Here is a 22,687-nt window from a genome sequence, read left to right on the forward strand (position 1 = left end):
CAACATGGTATTTTGAGTGTAAATTTTACATTTCTTGAAGGCTAATATTTTTATATTATATTATCTAATCATATTTTTACAGCGCATTAAGTTTTTTGATAATGTATTGGGAAATTGAAATTATTTGAAGTTTTATTTATTTAGAGGGTAAGGGAGGGAAGAAGAGAGGGAGAGAAGCACCAGTGTATGAGAGATACATCCATCAGTTGCCTCTTGCATGCCCCCAACTGTGGACCTGGCCCGCAACCCAGGCATGTGCCCTGCCTGACCAGGGATCAAACCGGCAACCCTTCGGTTTACAGGCCAGCACTCATTCCACTGAGCCACACCAGCCAGGTCAAAAATTAAGTGATTATAAAGCAAATGTAAACATTTTTCATTAGTTGGGGAGTTTTTGGTAGGATTTGTGGCAGAAGAAAAATTTCTTTATAGATCCAAAGAATTGATGTTCTGTTTGTTTTGTTTTTTAATTTTCCAGATGCGTTTACGAGACAGGAAAGACTCCCCTCAGCTGCTCATGGATGCTAAACACATCTTTCCTGTCACCTTTCCTTTTAACCCGTCCTCCCTCGCTCTAGAAACCATACAGATTCCTGCCAGCCTGGGCCTGGGGTTCATATCCCGAGTCTGAAAGTGATGTCAAGGCAAACAGTGACAATACATTTCTTGCCTGAAATAAAAACCTATTATTTCCCAGTGAGCTACTGAAAACACATTTGTAAAGAAAATGCAATGATCAGCTTCCAAACGAGAGGTCATTACCTTGCATCACCTTGGAAAGAAAGTTACACTCCTTTGTAGCGACACTCCCCAGTGACTGGTTAGGCATTCTGAATTTACATGCAGGAGAATGGCAGAAGGAAGGAAAAATGTGTCTTCAGCTGCTAGCATTTATTTTAAATCTTTAGCACTGCATCTAAATGGTATAAAAAACATAAAGTCTAGATATGAGCTAATGTTAGCAAGGTACCAACAGAAACCACCCTCTGTGATAACCAGAAGAAAAATCGCTACTGAGTACATATCATATCAGTTTAGGAATCAGTGTTGATGTGGTCGAACTGGATCCAAGAAATAAACTGGCAATATGTTAGTAGTTAGTCAAGCAACTCCCTTATATGTGTCATTATGACGTAGAAGTGTAAAAGGAATGCTGGTTTCCTATGCAGCGTAGAAGTCCATTTGTACTGTCGCTTCCTGAGCATTTTAAATTGCTGCTACATACTGTGTTCTTTAAAATGTAAGTGATGTTCTTGTTAGGCACTACAACAATAAGCTTCTCATTTATCAATTCTGTTTACAGTTCAATCAGATCACAGTTTTAACTGGATCGTGTGCAAAAATCTACAGATCCCCCTGCACGCGTAGCGGACACTGGAAAGTCACGTAGTGGTAAACGTTAGACTTTGAGGGGTGGGAATAGACAGGACGGCACCTGTTGCTGTCATGGTGTTTTCAGGACGTTGCACTGATGTGCTCATTGGTTTTCCCTGGGCGGGTATCACAGCAGGTGCAGTGTTCTGTGAAGTGACTTATTTCTAGTTCCCAGGGCTGACTCCTGCAGTGCATCTATTCAGCCTTGACAGGTTTTCTTTCTTCTTAATTTATTAAGAATTCATCTCAGTCACTATCTAGAGAGCATTGTCAGTATATTCATGATTCAAGTCTTAAAAACTTTGATTATCCTATAAATTATGCAAAAGAAGTTGTATAATAAATAATTATGATTTCATTGTTTAGGCTTGCAACTTCAATACATGTTCTCAGTACTTCTAGGTACTTTAAAGAGCATCCATCGGGTTAGAAATACTTTGACTTAGGTAAGAAATAGAAGAAAATTGCTGAGTTTTACAGAGGATTTGGCTCAGTAAGATCCAGATCCTGTGTTTTCATTCTGAAACTCCAATTAAACGTATTCTGCATTTGTTCTTAGGTATCTTATACCATAAATCTTTCAGGTTGTGCAAAAAGCAAATTCATTAGAAACTCTGGTTCTGCATTACAATCATAGATTTATATAATTTAACTCCTAGATGATTTATAAAAGTGACATTTTATTAAGATATGTGCAATATTATCAATGGAAGTCAAACAGTTTCAAATCGATAAAGATTGTTATTAAAAGATAAATACTGTCTGTTAACTTATTTGGGCCTCACATTCCTCTTTTACACAGTAAGAGGGTTGGACAGCTGAGTCCTAAGGTCCCTCAGTGTGCTCATGCAAAGACCAGCGTTCAGTGCCTGCTAAGTCTGAGGGATTAACAAAATGTAGTATCACAAATCTGTGAAGCTGTAGCCTTCTCCAGTGTACATGATTTTCGTTCATATTTTTAGAAAGTTATATTTAGGTAATTTTTATTGTCACGTACCTCTGTATTCCATTTGTATGCATTTATTTATCTGCAAAACCAACCCAAACGTTACTAATTCATTCAGGTTCTCTCAGTTTTGCCAGGGGCGTCATTGTGGTTTTCAGTGAACTCATAACCATTTGGTTAGTACTGAATGTGTCGTATTTAAGAGCATGGATGGGACTTGGGTGGGGAAATGCTTAAACAGACGATGCCTCCATGGTGTACACAGTCCACCTCGGGCCCGGAAACCTCCCGGCCCTCCCAGCTCAGTGCTGTGTCACATGTCCCGTGCACGCCCTCAGCCTTGTCGGGTCTTCAGGGTCACTCTGGGGCTCCCACTGCCATCACAGTTCTTTCTCTTCCCCCAGACAACTCGCATACTGAAGTATCTCTAGTCTGGGCCTGTGTCTCTCCCCTGAGTGCTGTCTTTCTGCTGGGAAGTGCAGCAGCTTGTTCCTCCCCTGGGCCAGAGTCTCTGTTCAGGGATGGCCACACAAAGGTTCTGATGCTCCGGGGCTGCAGCTTCCTCCAAGCCCTGTGCGGAAGCCCAGGTGGGGGTCTGGATTAACTTCTTTTAGCAGCCTAAAGGTACTCAGTAGTCATAACAAGAGCGGCCTACCACCAGGGACCCCCACAGCCTGCTAATGACCCTGCATGCTGCTTGAGGATACGGCAATATTCTGGGAATCCTTTGGCCACTTTGAGGACTGCTTACCCTTCCCTCTGTCCATCCACACTTCCTCTTGCAGCTTCAAATTCACCTCCAGCAGCCTTTCACCCACCCATTTATCTGTTCGCTCTTCCCCTTCTGCAAACCCTGAGTCCCAGCACCAGCCTGCTTGCCTGACCCGACTGCCTGCCATTGGTGGGTGGAGTCAGTCCTCAGCTGCCCCAGCCTGCCTGGCCGCTTCCCTTTGGGCCAGTCTGAGTACAACTTCTTCTTCTTCTCACTTCTCTCTAGTACATTCTTCAACATTTTCACTAATTTTTTATAATTCCTCTCTGACACACAATAGGAATTCAAAGAAAGATCTTGAAACAACAGCGGCTCATGGTCATAATAGCCCCTTCAGAATACTCTGCTCCCTACTTTCCTTACCTACAGGTGCAGCTCCCACCTTGGAATGCGAAGCTGAAAAACCAGCAGCAGTTTCCCTTATTGCTTGTCTTCAGTTAAGGTTTTGCTCTGAGAGTTAACTATGGAGATGGGGGAAGATGAATGTGGCATAAAGTCCACGAATGTGGCTTCACAGTTCCTTTGGAAGTTTTGAATAATCCCCACATACCTGATACTTCTTTTGTAGGAGCAGAAGTGCAAATGTATATATTCCAAAGCCAACTAAAAGGAGCTTTGGGGATTTGAATTAGTATGATTTGCTTTATTTTTTAAAAAGATTTTATTTCTTTATCTTTAGAGGGGAAGGGAAGGAGAGAGAAAAAGAAATATCAATGTGTGGTTGCCTCTTGTGTGTCCCCTGCTGGAAACTGCCCTGCAGCCCTGACTGGGAATTGAACCACAGTTGTTTGGTTTGCAGGCCCGTGCTCAATCTACTGAGCTACACCAGCCAGGGCTGATTTGCTTTGTTTCATTGGATAATTTAGAGTTGGCTTTTTCTGAGTAATTATATATAATGTAGATAAAATCTTTTAATGACTAGAGGAGGCTACAAAAATTCTTTATTTTATTAGAATTTCAGTACAGTGATGATCGTGAGAAATTACTTTCCTGGTGACCCTAGGTAAAGGGGCACCTGCCACTGTTCTGAGAAGATCTCCACCAGTGTTTCTCTGTCCCGCCCCTCCCATAAACATACACAGAGTCACCAGTTCATAGAGTTCCCCAGGCAGCATGGTCAAGTATCCTCTGGGTAACTTCAGCTGTTCAGGATAAAACAGAAAGCAAAAATTACTGTTTGACCCTTAAATTCTCCTGTTGAGAGCTGTGCAGAACGGTGCCGTGCATTGGCTGTGCTTTACTTCCATGCGCTCTCTCTTACCTCACTGTCTCCTCACAGCAGCACTGGAAGGTAGAAAATGTAGCCACACTCATCTGCTGATGATATTCAAGAGAGGTAAGGTCAGACTTGCCGGAGGTCCCGCAGCCCCCCAGTCGAGCCATCTTCCCGTGTGCAGCAGTGGCAGTGTGGGCGGACGCAACGAGGGCACTTGAACGAGTCCTGAGGTTATGTCTGCCCCCCTTGGTACCTGCGGGGCACCCGAATCGGCAAGAGGCGCTCTTTCTCTTTATCAGAGTTAGCAGCTGGCACATGGGAACTGAGCAGTGAGCAATACTGAGCAGTAGTTCTTTGTGCTAACGAGATAAAGAGCCTAGAGCCCAGTAGTTTTCCTTCTGTCATAGTTACCTGCTATGACTAGGTTTGACTTGTAATGAATCAGTGCTCCCTTGGAGGGTGCAATACTCTGTGCTTAGGTCATTAATTAGTAGCAGGCTGTCTACTAAGTGAAGAGGAAGGTCACTCTCAATACACCCCGCCCTGCCAGCCAGGGTTGTTTGACCGTCGCTGTGTGTGCATGCTGCCAGTGTTTACTGTGGAGCTGGGAGCTGTGCTGTGTGCATGCGTGTTAGGGAGGCTGTGTACCGCCGTGGCCTCTGCTCATGAATAAGTGCGTTGTAATTTCTTCTCAGGCTGTGCTGTGAGGGCCGCCTTAACCCCTGCTCCCTTTCCTCCTGGAGCTGCCTTAAGTTCCCTGCAACTTTTCCTCTGTAAGGGGACATATTGCCTGGAGAGAATATCAAGCCGTGTTTCTCAAGGTTTTGTGAGGGTTTGGGTTGGGTGTGGCCTCCAACCACTAATTCCGTTCTCCCCAGTCTGCATGATCCTCCCCGACCTATTACTTCTTCCCTTCTTTTCTGCTAGTTCTAAACAGGTATTAGAACTCTGAGGCAGCAGTAGTCTCAGAGCCAGTGAAATGTGGGCTTAGACAGCGTTCCCGAGTTCTGCGGGCTCTGTGTCACAGGAAGCAGATGAACGTGTGGAGGAAATACAGAGATGTCAGAGTCTGGGTAATATTTTAACTGGCTTGTTTTCCACTGACCTTTTCTTAATAAAGGTGAACAGTATAACTGTAAAGCTTTTCATGGACATTCTTTAAAAAACATTTTTAAGAAGCTGGTACAATAAAAGATTGAAAACAAGAAAGAGTGCTATAAAATCTAATCCACTGTATTACCCTAAATTAAATCAGCCTGGAGTTAGTGGGTTTTCAGTAGATCAGGAACTGAGAAGTACTAGGTAACATATCTGCCAAAATGCATTTTATACCTTTTTTATTTTATAATTTGGTCTAGCTAAAATGTTCATTAGCTTAATTTAATGAGTGTTATTAGAGTCATAAATATCTGAAAATGACTTTTTTAATACTGTAATATTGCTTGAAATATTTGAAAGAAAAATGTTTTTGAGTTGAAACTGGAATGTATAATTCAATGCTTGGTAGGTCAGTACATTTTTATGCATTTTTTCAAATATCTTATGTTACCATATGTTGTAAAATTTTAGACTACACTTCAGGCTTTCTAAATCATTTGAGCCATTTAATTTTTTTCCAACAAATGGTGATTTTTTTCCCTTTAAATGTGGATATGTATATTGTAATTTATGATTCCTAGTTATGTATTTTTGTGGAATCCTGGAAGTAACATTGACTTTTTTGTGTCTTGGAAATTTAAATTTCTCTAACAGTGTTGCACAAAAATGAGCTCATGACATTTAACACTGTATTTTAATTATTAACTTTAATTGCTAATTGACTGTGAGATGGATACGCTTTTTAACTAAAATGAAATTGAACATTGCAATTTTCCAAATAGTTTTTCTTGTCGGACCTGGAAAAGGAATTCTACTTTGAGCTACACAGAAAAACAAACTACGTTTCATCTTTTAAAAGTTCTTTGGTACCGTGTTCATCCATTAAAAAGGAAGCGGAAGCACTGAAAAATGAAAGGCATTATCAACCAACTCTGGTTTTAAACAGAACCCATCCCAGCATATCTCACATGGAGTTTTTAAAAATAAACTAATAATTCACCTCATATCAACAAAAGATATCAACTAGTGCTAAGATGAAAACCAAAACCAAATCAGATTGACATTTAAGCTTTGTAGTTGTCTAATGTTGTACTTAGTAAGTGTGCGTCATTAATGCTGTATTCTCCTGGCTATTATAGAGAATTGTTCAAATAAAGGTATGAAGATGACGGATTTTTGTTCATGTCTGATCAATAACGCACAGCACATGGAACATACACCAACATAGGCCACATTCTGGGCTGAAAACATGCCTTTAAAATTAAAGAATAAAAATCCTATCATATATGCTCTCAGATGACAATGGAATTAAAGTAGAAATCAATGAGAGGGAAATATCTGAAAAATCTCCAAATACATGGAGATTAAACAACACACTTCTAAAAAACACATGGGTCAAAGAAGAAATCTCTAGAGAAATTTTAAAATACTTTGAGCTACATGAAAATGAAAATACGACTCATCCAACATTGTGACGTGCAGTGAAAGCAATGCTTAGAGGGAAATGCACAGCGTGAAATCTATGCCTTAGGGGGGAAAAGCCCTAACGTCAACCATCTAACTTTCTACTCCAGGAAATAGAGGGAGAGAGGAAATTAAAAGTAAAGAAAGCAGGAGAGAAGAAATGAAAATTAGAGCAGAAAGCAGTGAGATTGAGGGCAGGAAATCAATAAGAGAAAATCAATGAAACAAAAACTTGGTTCTTTGAAAAGATAAATAAATTGATAAGCCTCTAGCCAGGCTAATTAAGAAAGAGAGAGCTAGTATACAGTAGGTGAGTGGTTGCTTAACTACCGCTGAGGAGTGGGGGTGTAGAGGGGCTGGGGAGCGATAGCTAAAGAGCACCACAGTTTCTTTTCTAGATGACCATGTTTTAAAATTGACTGGTGATAGTTTAACATATCTGTAAATATATTGAAAACCACGGAGTTGTATACTTTATTTTTTTTAGATTTATAGTTTTATTATAGTAAATAGTTGTTACAGTGAGATCTACATGCATATATAGAATTATCTAAATTCATATTGAATAATATTTACATTTTTAAGTTAGAGGATGAAGTATAAGTTTTACAAAGAAAACAAAAAAAAACACAAGAAAAATAAAGTTGACAGTAAAGATACAACTATCTGTACTCAATACCACACGTGGAAATTCTCAGAAAGCTGCATCTTCTTAATCTGGTTGTTCAAATCATTAAAATATAAATGATTCAATGCCATTTTGCCAAAAATTTGTTTAGCAGGATCATAGACTAACATTTTCTAGAGCAGATTTAATCCATTCTCATCCAAGTTTTTGACGTGGGTGCTAGGCTTTCTGGCTTCCACTTGGGGAATGTATTCTTTTATAGTCCTGTAAAGATTCTACTCCGGCTACGCTTCACTTGGGGTACCCAAAGCTCTGAAAATTCTGAAGAGTTGATCAATTGCTGAATCCCCATGGAAAAGTGGTTTGTTAGTTCCTAACCCCACAGATATGGTGCCTACACTCTGAGTGTCAAGTGGAGTCAAATAGCTAGCTGACCCCAGCAGTACTTCAGGAGATCTACAGCCAAGTGTTCATACCCCACCGGTACACACTCGAACAGGTGCTTCAGAAGCTCTGGCAAGGCCAGAAGCAGCCAGTTGGATTGTTCCTTTGTCATCAACCAATAGATTTTGAGGTTTTAATCTCTGCATAGAACTCTTCTTAAGTGACAAAACAATCCTTTCTAGGATTTGGTACAAATGACTCTTACCGAGTGAAGAATCTATGATCAGGAAGGATAGAATCCAGACATTTCTTGGGATCCATAGAAAGGTATTCAGAGATGAGATACGACCCAGAGCTCTGCATGAACACATCTCGAAGACTGACTCTGGATGACGAAATTCTTTTAACAGAGAAATTTCCTGAATTGCAGTGCTAGGGATCTCTTCCTCTTCACTTTCTCGTCCAGTGTTCTTCATGGCTACCGCTTGACTTGTAGTTTTGTATCTACTCTTACAACTTTGTAGGTGCCTTCTCTGATTTCTCTATTAGATAGTACAGTCTTCCACAGTCGTCAGTAGTTAGGGTAGATGCATGCTAATGGGTCCTTGAGCTGTATACTTTAAATGGGTGATATGTATGGTATAAGAATTATATTGCAATAATTTATTTAAATAGATTTTGACATCTGGTATGGCAGACTGAGGAAGGAGCTCAACAAATTCTCTCCTCAAAAAAAAGCAAGCACAACACTGGACATAAGAATCAAGAACAACAATTTTAGGGCTCTGTAAATGGACCAACAGCACACAACAAATCAGTAGTGGTTATCCATGAAAAACCACTGAACTCTGGGTAAGAACAATGAAAGTCTGGCATTGTTGCCTGGGGCTGCTCCCATGATCCTCCCCTCCCCCACATCAGGTGGCCAGGTAGCTCTGCCAGAATTGGGCAAGCTGTGAAAACTACCAGCTGTGCCTTTGGAGGGCTCCCTTGATCCCGGTGAAACCCAGTGAGGCCAGGTCACACACTGAGCAGTAAGCATGGTGATCTCAGAACTGTGAGTAGCACACAGTTTGTGCTACTTTGTTACAACAGCTGTAGGAAAGTGATACAGTATTAAACTGAAGTATCTGTGATGAATTCAGGTGCATAATTTAATCCCTAGAGGAACCATTAAAAATTAACCCAAGGAATATAGTTTTTTAAAAGGTAGAAATTAAAATCATTCATGAAAAAATTAAAAATCTATCACCAAAAATGTCAGTAAAGGAGAAACAGAAAAACAAAACAAAACAAAGAATACACGAGCCATATAGAAGACAAGATAAATCATAAATCAATGATTACATTAAACGTGAGTGGATTAAACACTTCTACTGGAAGCAGAGATAGTCATACTGAATTTTTTTAAAGACCCAGATAGTCAAACTGAATTTTGTTTTAAAGACCCACTGTCTATAGATTCAGAAACACATATAGATTGAGAAAAGGGAAGAGAAAATGATCTATCAATCCCATTCAAGACTGAAAAACAAAAAAACCCAGCATAAGAAACTAGGAAGGAGGAACTCCTTCATGTTTGGAAAAAAAACTACGGTAACCTTATAATTAATGGGAAAAAAACCCCAGAAAACCAAACCTGAACGCTTTCCCCCTGAAGCCGAGAAGAAGGCAAGGGTGTCTGGCTGTTCTTGCCACTGTAGTTCTATGTTGTGCTGGTTGTTCTGGCCAAAGCAATGGGCACCAGAAAATTAAATAATGGCACCCTAGATTGAAAGGAAATGAAAACATTTCATTTCCTTTCAAATAAATAAAGAATGAATATTTACAAATGATTATTTTGTGTGTGGACTATTATAAGGAATCCACACACAAAAAATTTACTTGATCTAATAAATGAATTTAGAAAAGCTCAGAAGATATAAGGCCAATATATAAAAATAAATTCTATTTATACTAGCAATAAACAATTGGAAAATGAAATTAAGAAAACACTTATAGACATTCATAGTAACATAAAAAAGAATACTATGCCCAGGAATCAATTTAATAGAAGTCTAGATGTATGCACTTAAAAATACAAAATGTTGCTACACCATCTTGCAGGACAAGTTTTGCAGCCAGTCCACAGACTTTCCAGAAGGCTGGTGCTTAACCAAAATGGGACTTTATTCCATAAAAGATATCATTGTACAATTTTCCAGAAGTCCTGCAAAGACTTTTATTCCATTTATATTGGGCTTACATGTTATTAATTTGGGTAGAATTGACACCTGCACCATATTAAATATTCCCATCTTTGAAAATGACATGTATTACTCAGGCCTTTTATGCCCCTGAAGAGAAATTTAAACATTTTCTCCACAAAGGCCAAGTGCGTTTTTGTTGGTGTAATTTCTGGACACCTTGTATTTTCGTTGATATTGTAAACATCTTATTTTTCTATTTTACTTTTTATCGTATTTTCTAAAGGGCTTTTGTTGATATAAAGGAAAGTTACTCATTTTTTATATTTGACTTTGAATATGGTCACCTAGCTGAACTCTCACAAGTTCTAATAGTTTATTAATTCTCTTGGACTTTCTATGGGAATGGTCATATCCCTCTGTTCTTTCCAGTAAAGACGCTGAGACTTAAGGGAGCGGACACTTGGGCGGGGACAGGTCTCAGAACACACCTGTTTCCTCCGGTGAGAGTCCGTGCATCCCGCTCCGGAGGGTTCTGGGCGCAGCGCTCGGCCCCCCGCCAGGTGGACCCCTCCGCCTCGGACGCTTTACGGGGAGGAGGGTCGCGCCCCGCCCCGCCCCACCCCCGTCCCAGCCAATCGTGGAGGAGACTGGCCAGGCCCGGCGGGAGGGACCAATCCGCGCCCGTCTCCTCCCGGGCCGCCCGCCCTCGGGAAAGTCTGGGGATCCCTGGAAAACTTTCCCCAGGTGGCCCAGTGCTCTGGATGCAGCTCCTGCGCGCGGTTACCTGCCCCGGAGCCTCAGCACCCCGGGTCCAAGCCCCCCAGCTGCCCCGGCTCTTTCGCCCATGGCGGTTGCCGCGCTGTACACGCAGGTAGGCAGGTGGCCCGACCCGAGGGAGGGCGCGCGGGAGGGAAGCCGGCCCGGGGCTAACGCTGACTACACCTGGTGTCCGGGCCACACCTGTGCACCTGGCGCGCTCGCTGCGGGGAGACGGACGCGCTGGGCCCGGGAACCGGGGGCCCGGCAGCGCCGCCTCCCGAGGGCTCAGGTCCATGTCCGTGGCAAAGGCGCCCCCGGGAGCCTCGGTCCCTTCGGGATAGGGGACCGAGTGCCCCTCCAGGCCTGAGCTTCCAGGGGTCGCGCCTTAGGCCGCGTCTCCCGTGCGCCTTGCCCCCCGCCCCTTCCGAGCCACAAGTGGAATCGTGGTTGCCTGCGGGAATGTAGAAATCTCAGATGTGGGCGAGTAATCGCATCCGTAATCTTCGCGACCCTCCTGGCAGCCCTTTGAACAGCTCGGCTCAGAAATTTAACCGCACTGTGCAGGCCGCTTTCTAGAATTACTGGGTCTTCAAAATGCATGTTCCCGCGTTTAAGTTCGTATGACTCCAAAGCTGCAGCTGCCTGGACCTGTCACCCAGGCCTCCCCCCTAGAAGTTGAGGGCCCCTGATGTGTTGTCACAAGCTCTGCACCTAACATTTACAGTTTAACTCCAGGAACAATTCGAGAGCCTTCCTCCGAAACCTCATCTTCCTTGGGGGCAGAGGGCTCCACCCCTTTAGGTAGGAAAGGCGACATTCCCCTTCAGTGTCCAGAACCTTCTGAGATGACGTTGGTTAATAATTTGAATAAAAAGTGTGAAAGTGTTGGCCCTTTTGGAAAAAAATCCACTTGGACAGTCATTCAGCTGGGTCCTCCTACACCCATATTCAGACTGATGAGACCAGGATCTGCCCATCTTCTGACGTAGGCCCTACCTTTATATGTAAAGGCACTTCTGCTATGGACATCGACAGTGGTTGTAAATAAATATTTCCATGGTTTAAACAAACTTTCATCTCCTACTTTGTTTGATTAGTGACAGTATAAATTCAAATCAACCAAATGGTGTTTTCCTCTTTAATGCATTTATTTCCGTTGAGGAGAGTTCTAAATGGAAGGTGTGAATCGCCTCTGTTCCCGGATAGTTTACCAGTGAGAACATGACCACCAGGTATCCCACAGTGCCTCTTTGGTCTTCGACTTACTAGAGGTAAAAAAAAAAAAAGTTCTTGAACAAAACCATTCTTGGAAGATACTTTGGAGGACAGAGGAAACTGCTGATTAACCCATTTTAAGTAACAGTCCACCTTCAATCCCAGAAAAAACACACACATGTGAGCACCCCGGTCACGGAGTGCCCAACGCCACGCATACTCAGGGGCTGGCAAAGGCAGGCTCTGGGAAGTTGTGACTACGCAACACACAGTTTGTCCTTGCATTACTTATCACTTATTGTGTTGTTTATTTGTATTACAACTGCAAGCCTACTTTTGCTCACCCCATGATTAAACACTAACTTGGTTCCAGGCACAATGTAAGAAAACGGATGTGCAAGAGTTTTCTAGCAATTGGTTTGAATGGACAGAGAACCTGAGAGTCCCAGAGCCAGAAGGAGCCTTGACGGCTGTTGCCACGTACATTGTATCCGAGTAGAGTCTGACTCACGTGTCCACGTGAGTCTGCAGGCTGCCACCTTCCTTCCGGGTGGTCGGTCAGCCCCGGGCTTTGTCGGTGCCAGAGGCGGGACGCTCCCCCATTTGTATCGCTGCCTGTCTGGGTCTTTGAGAGCTTACTTTGTTAAAGATGTCTTTCCTTTTTTTTGATATACTCAACAAATATTTATTGAGCATCTACTAATATATTTCTTTTCCCACACTCCTCTCACTATCTTATTCTTCTCTCCCCAGGGGAGGAATTGTGTACATTTTCAAAGAAGGAAAATGATAATTGTATTTTTAATACATTCCTTACTATCCTTTTCCATATCAGCACACACTGCTTTTTAAAAATTAAATTTCTTTCAATCACAGTTTACAATCAGTGTTACTTTGTATTAATATTATGTTCTGGTGTACAGCATAGGCGTTAGACAATCTATACATTACAAAGCGATCCCCCAGTACTTCCAGTACCCACCCGGCCCCATGCATCGTTATTACAGTATCATGGACTGTATTCCCTATGCCGTCCTTTACATCCCCACGACTAGTCTGTAACTACCAGTCTGCACTTCTTAAGCCCTTCACCTTTTTCACCCAGTCCCCCAACCCCCCTCCCCTCTGGCAGCCATTAGTCTGTTCTCTGTATCTGTGAGTCTGTTTCCGTTTTGTCTGTTCATTTATATGGGTCTTTAGATTCCATATATAAGTGAAACCAAAGATTTCTTTCTTAGACAAAATCTAACCCCTCTCCCTTTGCTTTCCTACCATGCCCCCGACTCCACCCCACCCTCCCAAGTCCTGAGATCTAGCCGATTGTCCCGAGTGTCAGCACGCAGGACTGGCCTGAGTCAAAGTCTGTGGCTGGGGACCCCCATGGCCACACGAACCCCCATCACACAGTCTTCGACACACAGTGCTTTCAGACAAACTGAAACCCGCTTCTGCACCCAGGCGAACAGTGATCCCGCAGTAGGGTGGTGGCTGGGCTGCCACTTGGAATCCCTGTGTGGCCGCTGGCTTCTGTGTGACAGCCACGACTGTCTTGGGACTGCAAGGCTGCCCAGTCCCCCTCTTGACGCAGCTGTTACCTGCCCAGCCCTGTCTAATCTCTTCCTTCTGTACATAAAACTTTGTGCTTGGGGGAGGTTGGAAAGTTTTGTGTTTTTTTTAAAGTGATAGTCTTGCCTCTGGAGGAGTTTTCTGATTAGTGAGAAATGAGGACTGTCACGTAATTCAGTCTGCTGAGGCGTGGAAGGCGTGGAGGGGCCACAGAGCTGGGGGGGGGTCGTGGCAGCCAGAGGTAGGTCAGGGCGTTATGCTCTGGTGAAGGTTTTAAGTGGGGAATGGCAGGGTCGAGTTCTCGGGAGTCGGGTGTGCCAGCAGAGCCCCTGGGAGAGAGGCTGCAGTCAGGTCGCCAATTTGTCAAGTTTTGGTAACGGCCCGGGAGAGAACTACAGCTGCAGCCCGGGAAGTGGAGGGTGGGGCCAGGTGAGCCAGGGAGACTGGACTGGGGGTTGTGGGGGAGAGGGACGAGCCAAGGGTGACATGGAGGTTAGTGTCTGGATGACTGAGAGGATGGTGGTGCCACTGACACAATTAGGGACATCGGGAGGAAGAGATGTTTCTTTGGAAAGTCATGAGGAAAATACCTGCAGGGGTTGAGGTGGGTGGGAGGCTTCCAGGGGGTGGTGCTCGGGTGGTTGCTGGTTTGTGTAGAGGATGGGCCTGGGGGTCTTCTGCCCAGAGGTGGAGGCAGTGAAGATGTCACCAAGGGAGAGAAGAGGGCCGGGACAGGACACTGGGGACAGCATCTGATCAGGGAGGGAGGGGAAGCAGAGGGCCTGCGACAGAGCCATTGCAGGGAGGAGGAGACAGGAGAGCCGGCATCGGGAACCCCAGGAAGACAGGTTCCACGAGCAGCGGACTCCCGAAAGGAAGGGTGGTAAGCGCCACAGCTGCTGCAGGGTTGGGGGAGTGTGTGAAATGACCCTTCTCCTTTCAAAAGCAACACGGCAACATGGTTTAGAAACGTCCAGAGCGTTCGATCCAGCAGTTCCACCCTGAAATCTCTCTAAGAAAAACCAGACCGGCCATTCTCTACTCGAGCCCCTCTGGAGGGTCCATCATGCTCAGCATAGGTCCTGCCTTTCTGCATCGTCTCCTGGCCCCCTGTCCAGCAGCTCCTACCTCGGCTCATGCTCCACCAGACTTCCGGCAGTCCCTAAATGCATTCTGATGCCTTGCACACAGCGCTCCCTCTGCTGCAAATGCCTGTCTGTCTCTGTCTGCTTTGCTCCCCCATGCCTGTACCTTCCCAATTCAATTTGAGTAGTGCCTCCTAAGAAATCTTTGCCCTGCAACTGGGCACCTTTAAAATGACTGGTAACAAGCTCATTAGCTCTCTATCCCCACTGCTGACCAAGAGTTTCTTTAGAACAGGGAGCACTGAGGGCTCAGTACGTGTTTGATACGTGCATGCCCGAGTGAATGAGGTTTTCTGCTTTCAGAAAAGCTATGGGCGTGAAGATGATGTTGAGGATGGTTACTTCTGTCTCACAGTCACCGAGGACTTCTTATGTGTCAGATGTCATCCTCAGAACTTTAGGCGCCTTCTTCCACTTGACCTGAAAAACCAGTGCTTTGTTGTTATCCCAGTTTTACAAATGGCTCAGGTTGGGTTGCCTGAGGTTACACAGAAGTGACGGAGCCAGGACTAAAAGCCTGTGTTCTTAACACCTCCAAGTACCACCAGCTGGGGTCACGTGCTTTGTCCTCCTGCTCCTCTGCAAGAGGTCTGACCTTCCCCCCACGCAGAGGACTGGTGGGAGGTCCGTCCACTTCACAGCTGGCTCCCCTGCCGTCTGGTTGTTCATCATATTATTCCTTCTAATAACAAATGGAAACAAACCCATTAACCAAAAAAGGGGTAGAATTTTGTGACTTATAGAAGACCCACAGGATAGAGTAGAGTGAAGCTATTAAAAATGCTGCTCAATGAAGAGTTCGTTACAATATGGGGGAAATGTTTGTTACATAAAAATGAGAGCACAAAAATTATATATGCTGTGTGATCATAAGCATATAATATGTATGTTTTTGTATGATCTTCCTTCCAAACCAAGGAAGGAGGCTGTATGCACCAGAACTGATGTATTTCTATAGCTGCAGAAAAGTCAAGGAGGACAAAGGCTGAGGAAGCGTCACTGGATTTTTCCACTAGAAAGTCCTCGACATTGCCTCTCTTTCAGTAGAACTATGAGGGGGAAAGGGGACCCCTGGGCACAGTCACAGGCTGAAGGGAGGGGCCCAGTGGAGGACTGGAAACTGAAGCCGTAAGACAGGCTCCCAGCATGGGACAGCCTCAGAAAGGAGTCTGGGACCTGAGGCCATGGTCGCCACTCTGGCAGGAGTTGAAAACAAGGAGGTATTTAGAATGAAGGAAGCCCAGAGGGCCTGCCAGCCCCTGAGAGTGTCACGTGGGCAGGACCGAGAGCTTGAGGAGAGTGACAGTTCCGCACCTTTCCTCCTGCGGCGTCACCCCAGACCCTCCCCATTGAGGCCACCTTCCTCTGGGTGGATTTCACAGCCCTGATACCTGTCCTACAGTGGCACCGTTTTCTAGATCTGGTCTGCTTAGCCATGAGTACTATGGGACCCTGGGGCTGCTACCTCCTGCGCGTGGCCCTCCGTGCCAGCTGGCATGGCTGTGTCCTGCTTGTTTTAAGCAGAGTGCTCCTTGCGGTACAGGTGGGGACTGGGGTGACGTCTTCGTTCTGCCCCTTATCAACCAGTGACACTGTGCAAGTTACCTAACCTCTCTGGGTTTCCACACCTGTGAAATGGATTTAGCTTTTACCAGTAAGGATTAAATCATCTCTGTAAAATTGTTAGCAAAATACCTGACACATAATGCTTAATAAGTTTTTTAATATTGATGCTATTATAATACTCTTGATTAAGTACCTATATATTGGACTTTACATTTATCACTATTAAACTATCCAACTTGTTTAGTGTTCTGCAGTTTGTCAAAACATTTTTCAGTCTTGACCATCTTTAGCTAATTAATATTTCATCTGATATTTGATAGACTTGTATTCTGTTTTTTTCATCTAAGATATTGATGAAAGTGATGATTGGCCCTGGTTGGGTGGCTCAGTTGGTGGGAACGTTGTCCCACGCACCAAAAGCTTGCAGGTCTGACCCCTGGTCAGGGCACATGCCTAGGATGCATGTTCAACCCCAGCTGGGGCACGTACAGGAAGCAAGTGATTGATGTTTCTTTCTTATATTGATGTTTCTCTTCTCCTCCTCATCTTTCTCATCCTCCTTGTCCTTGTCCTCCTCTCTAAAACCAATAAACGCATCCACGGGTGAGGGTTAAAAAGAGAGAAAAGGAAGTGGTGAGCAGAGGGTGAGGCCCTGGAGCTCTGTGGCCCACCCCTAGAGACTTTCCCTGAACTGTTCTTGCCCGTTGATCGGGGCTCAGGTTATGACTGGTTTTAGCCATGGATTCCCGGGTTATCCTTCAACTAACTCTCTGTTAGTTTCACCTGTACATGAGGAACTCACAAGACCTCTTACAGAAGTCTTGCTGAAATTCAGACGTGCAAGATCAAGGGTAAGTGTCTTGACTAGCAGTTTCCTGGCTAAAACAAGGTTAAAATTCAGTTTAATGACTTCCCATTTGGATACTCTAGGCAACTCTTAGACTTCTCCGTATTCAGGTATCTGGGACATTAGACGGACCCACTGGGTTATATACGGGCAGTTCAGAAGACTAAAAAGGGGACACAAGGCTGAAATATCAGTGGTGCAACTAAACTACGAGTTCAGATTCTTGTTCAATAGATGTTTATTGAGTGCTGGGCATAAGGAAGCCATTGCATTGGGTTCCAGGGCAAACGGGCAAGGCTCTTAAAGTTCAAACGTCAGTGGGAGAGATGGAAGTGACCCAGAAAGCTGGGGAAAGGACAGAGAGAGCTCTACAGAGAAAGCATTCAACTCTGCCTGAGGGGAGGGTGTCGGGGAAGGTGCCACGGAGGCGGGGAGTCTTCGGCTGATACAACTGCACAGAGCAGTTTGCTCACCAGTGGGGACCTCGAGGAGGGTGGCTCAGTGCGGAGCCAAGCACAAGATCAGCCTGTTCTAGAAACTGCTGGTGCTTTGGGTGGAAGCAGACAGAGGGTGGATTGGCAAAGGGTTGAGGCCTGAGCAGGAAATTTGGTTAGGATGAAGGCTCCCCAGGCCCGGCTGTTCATCAGAGCCCATACGGGGGCACTTTTAAAGCTGTCGTCTTGCTGGGCCCCACCCATGGGGATTCTGATCTGGGTGTGGGTGAGGGAATCTGCGGTCCACAGGGCCCTGGTGCTCAGCCCGGCTGAGGGAGCTTTCAGCAGGCATGGGGGCAGGGTGGGGGGAGCTGACTGACGGCAGCCGGGCAGTAGGGGCGGATGGGGCAGGCAGATGGGACCTTTCTCCAGCGCCTGACAACCATGTGTGGTGGCATGGAGGCAGGGAGTGGGAGCCCAGCACGGGCCCAGCTTTCTGACTTGAGGAGGACAAGGCAGGGCAGGTTTGGATTAGACATAATAATTGCTTGAGTTTGGGATCTGTGAGTGTCAGGGCATTTAGGGGCTGGCGTCTGGAGGGCAGTTGGAAATGTCTAGACCCACAGAGAGATGTGGGCTGGAGGACTCGTGTGCATGGGCTCCAGGGCAGTCTTGGAAACCGTGGGAAGAGATGAAAATCTCCAGATAGAGCCTGTTGTGAGACGAAACTGGGAAGGACTTAGGGACACAAAAGAGGATGCCCAGAAGGACCCTGAGGAACAAGGGAAGAAGAGGAGGAAGAGCGAGAGCTGGGTATCGCCACTCCGGCTCGGGTGTTCAGAGTCCCATCCAGGCCAGAAGGCAGCGAGGGAGGAAGGTGGTGTCACTCCATATTCCGTGTAAGGTCTTTAAGCCGTTTCTGTGGCTGACGCCAGCAGACCCCTTCGGATAGGTGGGCAACCTGGGAAGGTGCCGCTCTCACCTGAGCACTTAGGGTGTGCGGATGGGGCACATTCCTGGGAACATGTATCACTTCCTGTGGGGCGGTGCACCTGAAGAGTTTGCCTCACTCTTGAGCCTCCTGTGGCTACGGCACACCACAATTTCCCACCATGGGAAAGGGTTCCCAGGAAAGGTGGGACACCCGGCCACCTGGAGGGCCATCTGAGTCAGGGGGCCCCTGCTCCAGGAAAAGGAACCACACTGGGGAGGTCACATGAGAGCTAGTCACACTGCTGCAGGGACTGCGTTTGTTTGTCCAAATGTTGCAAAGTTAGCTCTTCCTCCAGTTTGAAGTGTTGCTTTGTGGGTAAAGGAATGTAGGAAGAAGGGAGAGACCGAATGGGTGTGCCTTACGTGGAACTGGGTAAACTTCTGTGTGTTTACTTACCAGGCTGGGCTTCAGCTGTGGGGCCCTAAATGACTGGTGCTGCTGGTAGAGGCACGAGGCCCAGTGGGGTGTGGGGCGTGGACGGCCTGGGCACCCAGGGTGGGGGGTGAGCAGGTCATTGTTTGCTTCACTCCAGAAGCAAAGCAGACATTTGGTTGCTTACGTTCCAATAACTGCCTACCATGTAACACTGCTTTGATCTGAAATAGACCAAGGAAACAAATGCACCCTCAGGTAGAAGGCTGCACTGGAGAATTCAGAAATATTTTCAGGGTCAGATGCATTTAATTAACAAGTCGTTCAAGTAGAAGTCCCAGGCCCTGGCTCCCCTGGAGTCCTGGCCTTTGAGACTCTCTGTGTGGTAGCTGGCCAGTTATTGACCTCTGCAGGCTTCAGTTTGGGATCAGTGCAATAAAGGCTTGGATTGATGTAGGGATTTTAACATTACCTACTTCTCAGACCCCTGGCTTCTGTGGAAGGACTTGGCGGTCCTGGGCGCAGCCCCTGGCCAGGCTCCCAGGCTGACACCTCTGTGTTCACCTCTTTCACAAGGGAGCTGCCCCCTGCTTCAATGGAAGTGAGCTGTCTGTGGCCGTGAAAGGGACGTTGACAAATGACTTTGGGTAGACAATTTTCAAGGGTCTTTTTAGCTCTAAATTTCTACAGTGGCCAATTCTTGATAAATTGGCATAGTGTGTTGATGATTTCAGCTTTATGAGGTTAACAGTACATATTTTCAACAGCAGACTTAAGGTAGAAAGTGGTAGCCCATAGCAACAAGGATTCATGGAGTGTGAGTGTGTATGTCTGAGAGGTGTGCGTGTGTGTGTTTGCTTATTAGGCTTCTGTCTACCTGTTTGCAGGGGCGTGTGTATCTGAGTACCTGTCATTGCCTGTTGGTCATTCTTCCATTCTCTCTCTCTCTCTCTCTCTCTCTCTTTCTCTGTGTCTCTCTCACATCTCACCAACCCATGCCACATGTCAGCGAGCTTCTGCTCTTAACTACCTGTCAATAATTAAAGAATGCCATACAACTTAGGGAGTCATGATAGATAGCCAACCAATTTTAAATATATACATACACATACATATATTCTTTTGGTTAAGTAAGGCAATTATATTAACTAACATATTTATTGCTATGCTCCTCAACCAACTTTGCTCAAGTATAGTACTAAAATCCTGAACTGTGTTCTATCCTTATTTTATTTCTTCCAACATCTCGTTATGAACATTTTAACTGCACAGGAAAGCTGAAAGAACTCTACAGTGAGCATGCGTCCCACCCCCCAGATTCTGGCTCGAACGTTTTACCACATCTGTTGTATCACATGCCTGTCCATCTTTCTATGCTTCTGTCCAGCCCTTAAACCCTCTTATATGCTGAAGCATTTTAGAGTAAATTGCATATGCCCATTAATGTCCATCTAAATACTGAAGTCCGCATGTTGTTACAGTCCCATATTTATTTAGTTCTCTGTGTGGAATTTCCAGACAATGAAATGCACAAACCTTCAGTGCATGTTCTCTGTGGTTCGAAACGTGCTTGGTGCCTGTGCCACGCAAACCCCACTGAGACACAGAATGTGGTCCCCCCGCCCCCAGAATGTTCCTTCGGGCACCTTCCCGGCCACTCCCAGGCCCCGCCTACCCCGGAGGCACTGCTGCCCTGGCTCTCCCCGCCCCCCCTCACTTGTTGCACCTGTTCTAGCTCTGCATTTGAAGGGACTGATAACTGAAAATGCTCATTTATGAAAAGCTTCTTCGATGAAGCTTAGTGCTTTAGAGATTCGTTCAAGTTGTTGTTTGTTATCAGTAGCTGACTTTTTATTGGTTAGTAGTATTCCACTGCGTGAGTATTTCTTTCTCTTTTTAAAACTTATCTTCATATTAATAGACATCTGGACTGTTTCCACTTTTGTGCTATTTTGAAAACTGGGGCTCATCTTAGTTCCTGGGGAACTTGGGGGCCAGTTTGCTCTGGCAAGTGAGGGTTAGACACTGCTGGCCTCTCAGACTTCATCCGCATCTGGGGTCCTGGGCCATTGAGCCTTTAGCTTTAAGGTGTTTCCTCGGTACCTGCTTAATGTCTTCATGTGGGTGCTTCCCCGCACTGTTCCTGTCAGCCTGGTCACGTCCCAGGATGTCAGGGTGTCCTGCCCAGAGGGGCTATTGATAGACACTACTGGTGCACGAGCAGAGAGATGCAAACAGGAACAAGTGCGAATGCAGCTACAGGCTGGTGATTGGCCGGGTTAGTAGGAAGGCGTGGTGACCGTGAGAAGGCCACCTTCCCTCTTTGGTGACCCAGCCCTGTGCCAGACCTAGACATCATAGATGGTCAGCAAGTGTTTATTGAATGAGTGAACAAATGAACGGACAACTGGACAGGTGAATGAGTTTACAGACAGCTGCAGGAGACTGAGATGTGGGGTCTGGGCGGACGAGCAAATGTGGCCAGTGCGTGCTGCACACGGCAGGCCTGAGGGCAGAGGGGAACGGATCGTGGGGCCGCATGGTGGCTGCTGCAGTGTACGTACTTGGCGGTCACCTTGTCTTCATCTAGAACAGCGTTCAGGTGCCACTGGTAAATTCTTACCACTGGTAAGAAAGAGTGAGACCACCCTCTTTCTTATGTGTGAATTATTAGGCATGTGTATTTGTCTGCTCGGGCTGCCAAAACAGTATCCCACAGGCTGGGCGCCAAAACAACAGGCGTTTATTTCTCACAGTTCTGGAGGCGCGGCAGTCCCAGATCAGAGTGTGCGCAGGGTGGTGCTGGTGAGGACTTCCCCCCTTGGGTGTGGACCACCGCCTCCTCACTGCTCCCTGGAGTGGCCTTTCCTCAGGGCATGCGGCAGAAGCCGGTGTGTGAGCGAGCCCTCTGGTGTCTCTTCTCATGAAGACGCTACTCCTGTAAGATCAGGGCCTATGACTTCATTCAACCTTAGTTACTCTAAAGGAGCCAATCTCCAAATGTCGTCACACTGGGGACTAGGGCTTTAATATAAGAATTTCGGAGATGACACATTCAGCACCTGGCAGTATGGTTCTGCCTGAAGACTTGCACGTCAGTGCTGAGCCAGGTGTGCCAATTGCTTGCTGAGAACTGAGCTCAGCAGCAACATGTGGGCTTCTGCATGTGCCACAGTGGGAACCCTGGGCTGCTGACCTGGTGGTCAGACCGTGATCATGCTGCTAGAACATTACTTCTATAGCACTTTGCAAGTGCTTTACAAGATGGGACAGTCTAACTTCACCTCCCAGCAAATCTGGGAGGTAGGTATTGTTATACCCATTTTACGGGTGAGAAAAATGAGGCACAAGAAGTGAAGTGTCTGGCCCAGAGCGCCACAGTCTATCAGCAGTGAACCAGATCTCTCTGCTCCAACTCCTGTGCCAGAGAAGACTCCAGTCTTCTCTCTAAAGGCACTGAGGGATTTCTTTGCCACACCCAGGCTTTCCAGTTTCACAGTGTATTAAGGAGACTTCGGGAACTTGGATGCCTAGAAAATGAACCGGCTAGGCCTGCTGCGTCGCAGGTACACGAGGGATTGCCTTGTAAGCACAACTGGGTAAAAGTCCTCACGGAGGAGCAGGCCCGCTGGACAGAACAGAGCCTCCTGAGTCTGATTACCGGCTGCGCTGTGCCTCGTGTTCACGGTGCTGAAATTAAGCCTGCTGCGTTGTGTCG

At 45.9% G+C, this 22,687-nt stretch overlaps 2 protein-coding genes and 1 pseudogene across 5 annotated transcripts in view; 2 read left to right on the plus strand and 1 right to left on the minus strand.

The window, feature by feature from the left end:
* Positions 1-6,575, plus strand: part of MYO5A (myosin VA) — a 174,462-nt gene extending 167,887 nt beyond the window's left edge. For all 4 annotated transcript variants that reach the window (XM_053670054.1, XM_053670055.1, XM_053670056.1 and 1 more), the window contains one exon: positions 479-6,575. In XM_053670054.1, the coding sequence (XP_053526029.1) occupies positions 479-631 (153 nt within the window). In that variant the 3' untranslated portion in view covers positions 632-6,575. The remainder of the gene's footprint in view (positions 1-478) is intronic.
* Positions 6,576-7,542: 967 nt separating this feature from the next.
* LOC119047589 (cyclin-dependent kinase 1-like) lies at positions 7,543-10,917 on the minus strand (annotated as a pseudogene).
* MYO5C (myosin VC) overlaps positions 10,807-22,687 on the plus strand; it is an 87,793-nt gene continuing 75,912 nt past the window's right edge. The window contains exon 1 of the mRNA XM_037143050.2: positions 10,807-10,942. Within this exon, the coding sequence (XP_036998945.2) occupies positions 10,916-10,942 (27 nt within the window). The 5' untranslated portion in view covers positions 10,807-10,915. The remainder of the gene's footprint in view (positions 10,943-22,687) is intronic.

Source organism: Artibeus jamaicensis, unplaced genomic scaffold, assembly GCF_021234435.1.
Source record: "Artibeus jamaicensis isolate MK-2021 breed Jamaican fruit bat unplaced genomic scaffold, CSHL_Jam_final contig_548, whole genome shotgun sequence".
NCBI lineage: Eukaryota > Metazoa > Chordata > Mammalia > Chiroptera > Phyllostomidae > Artibeus > Artibeus jamaicensis.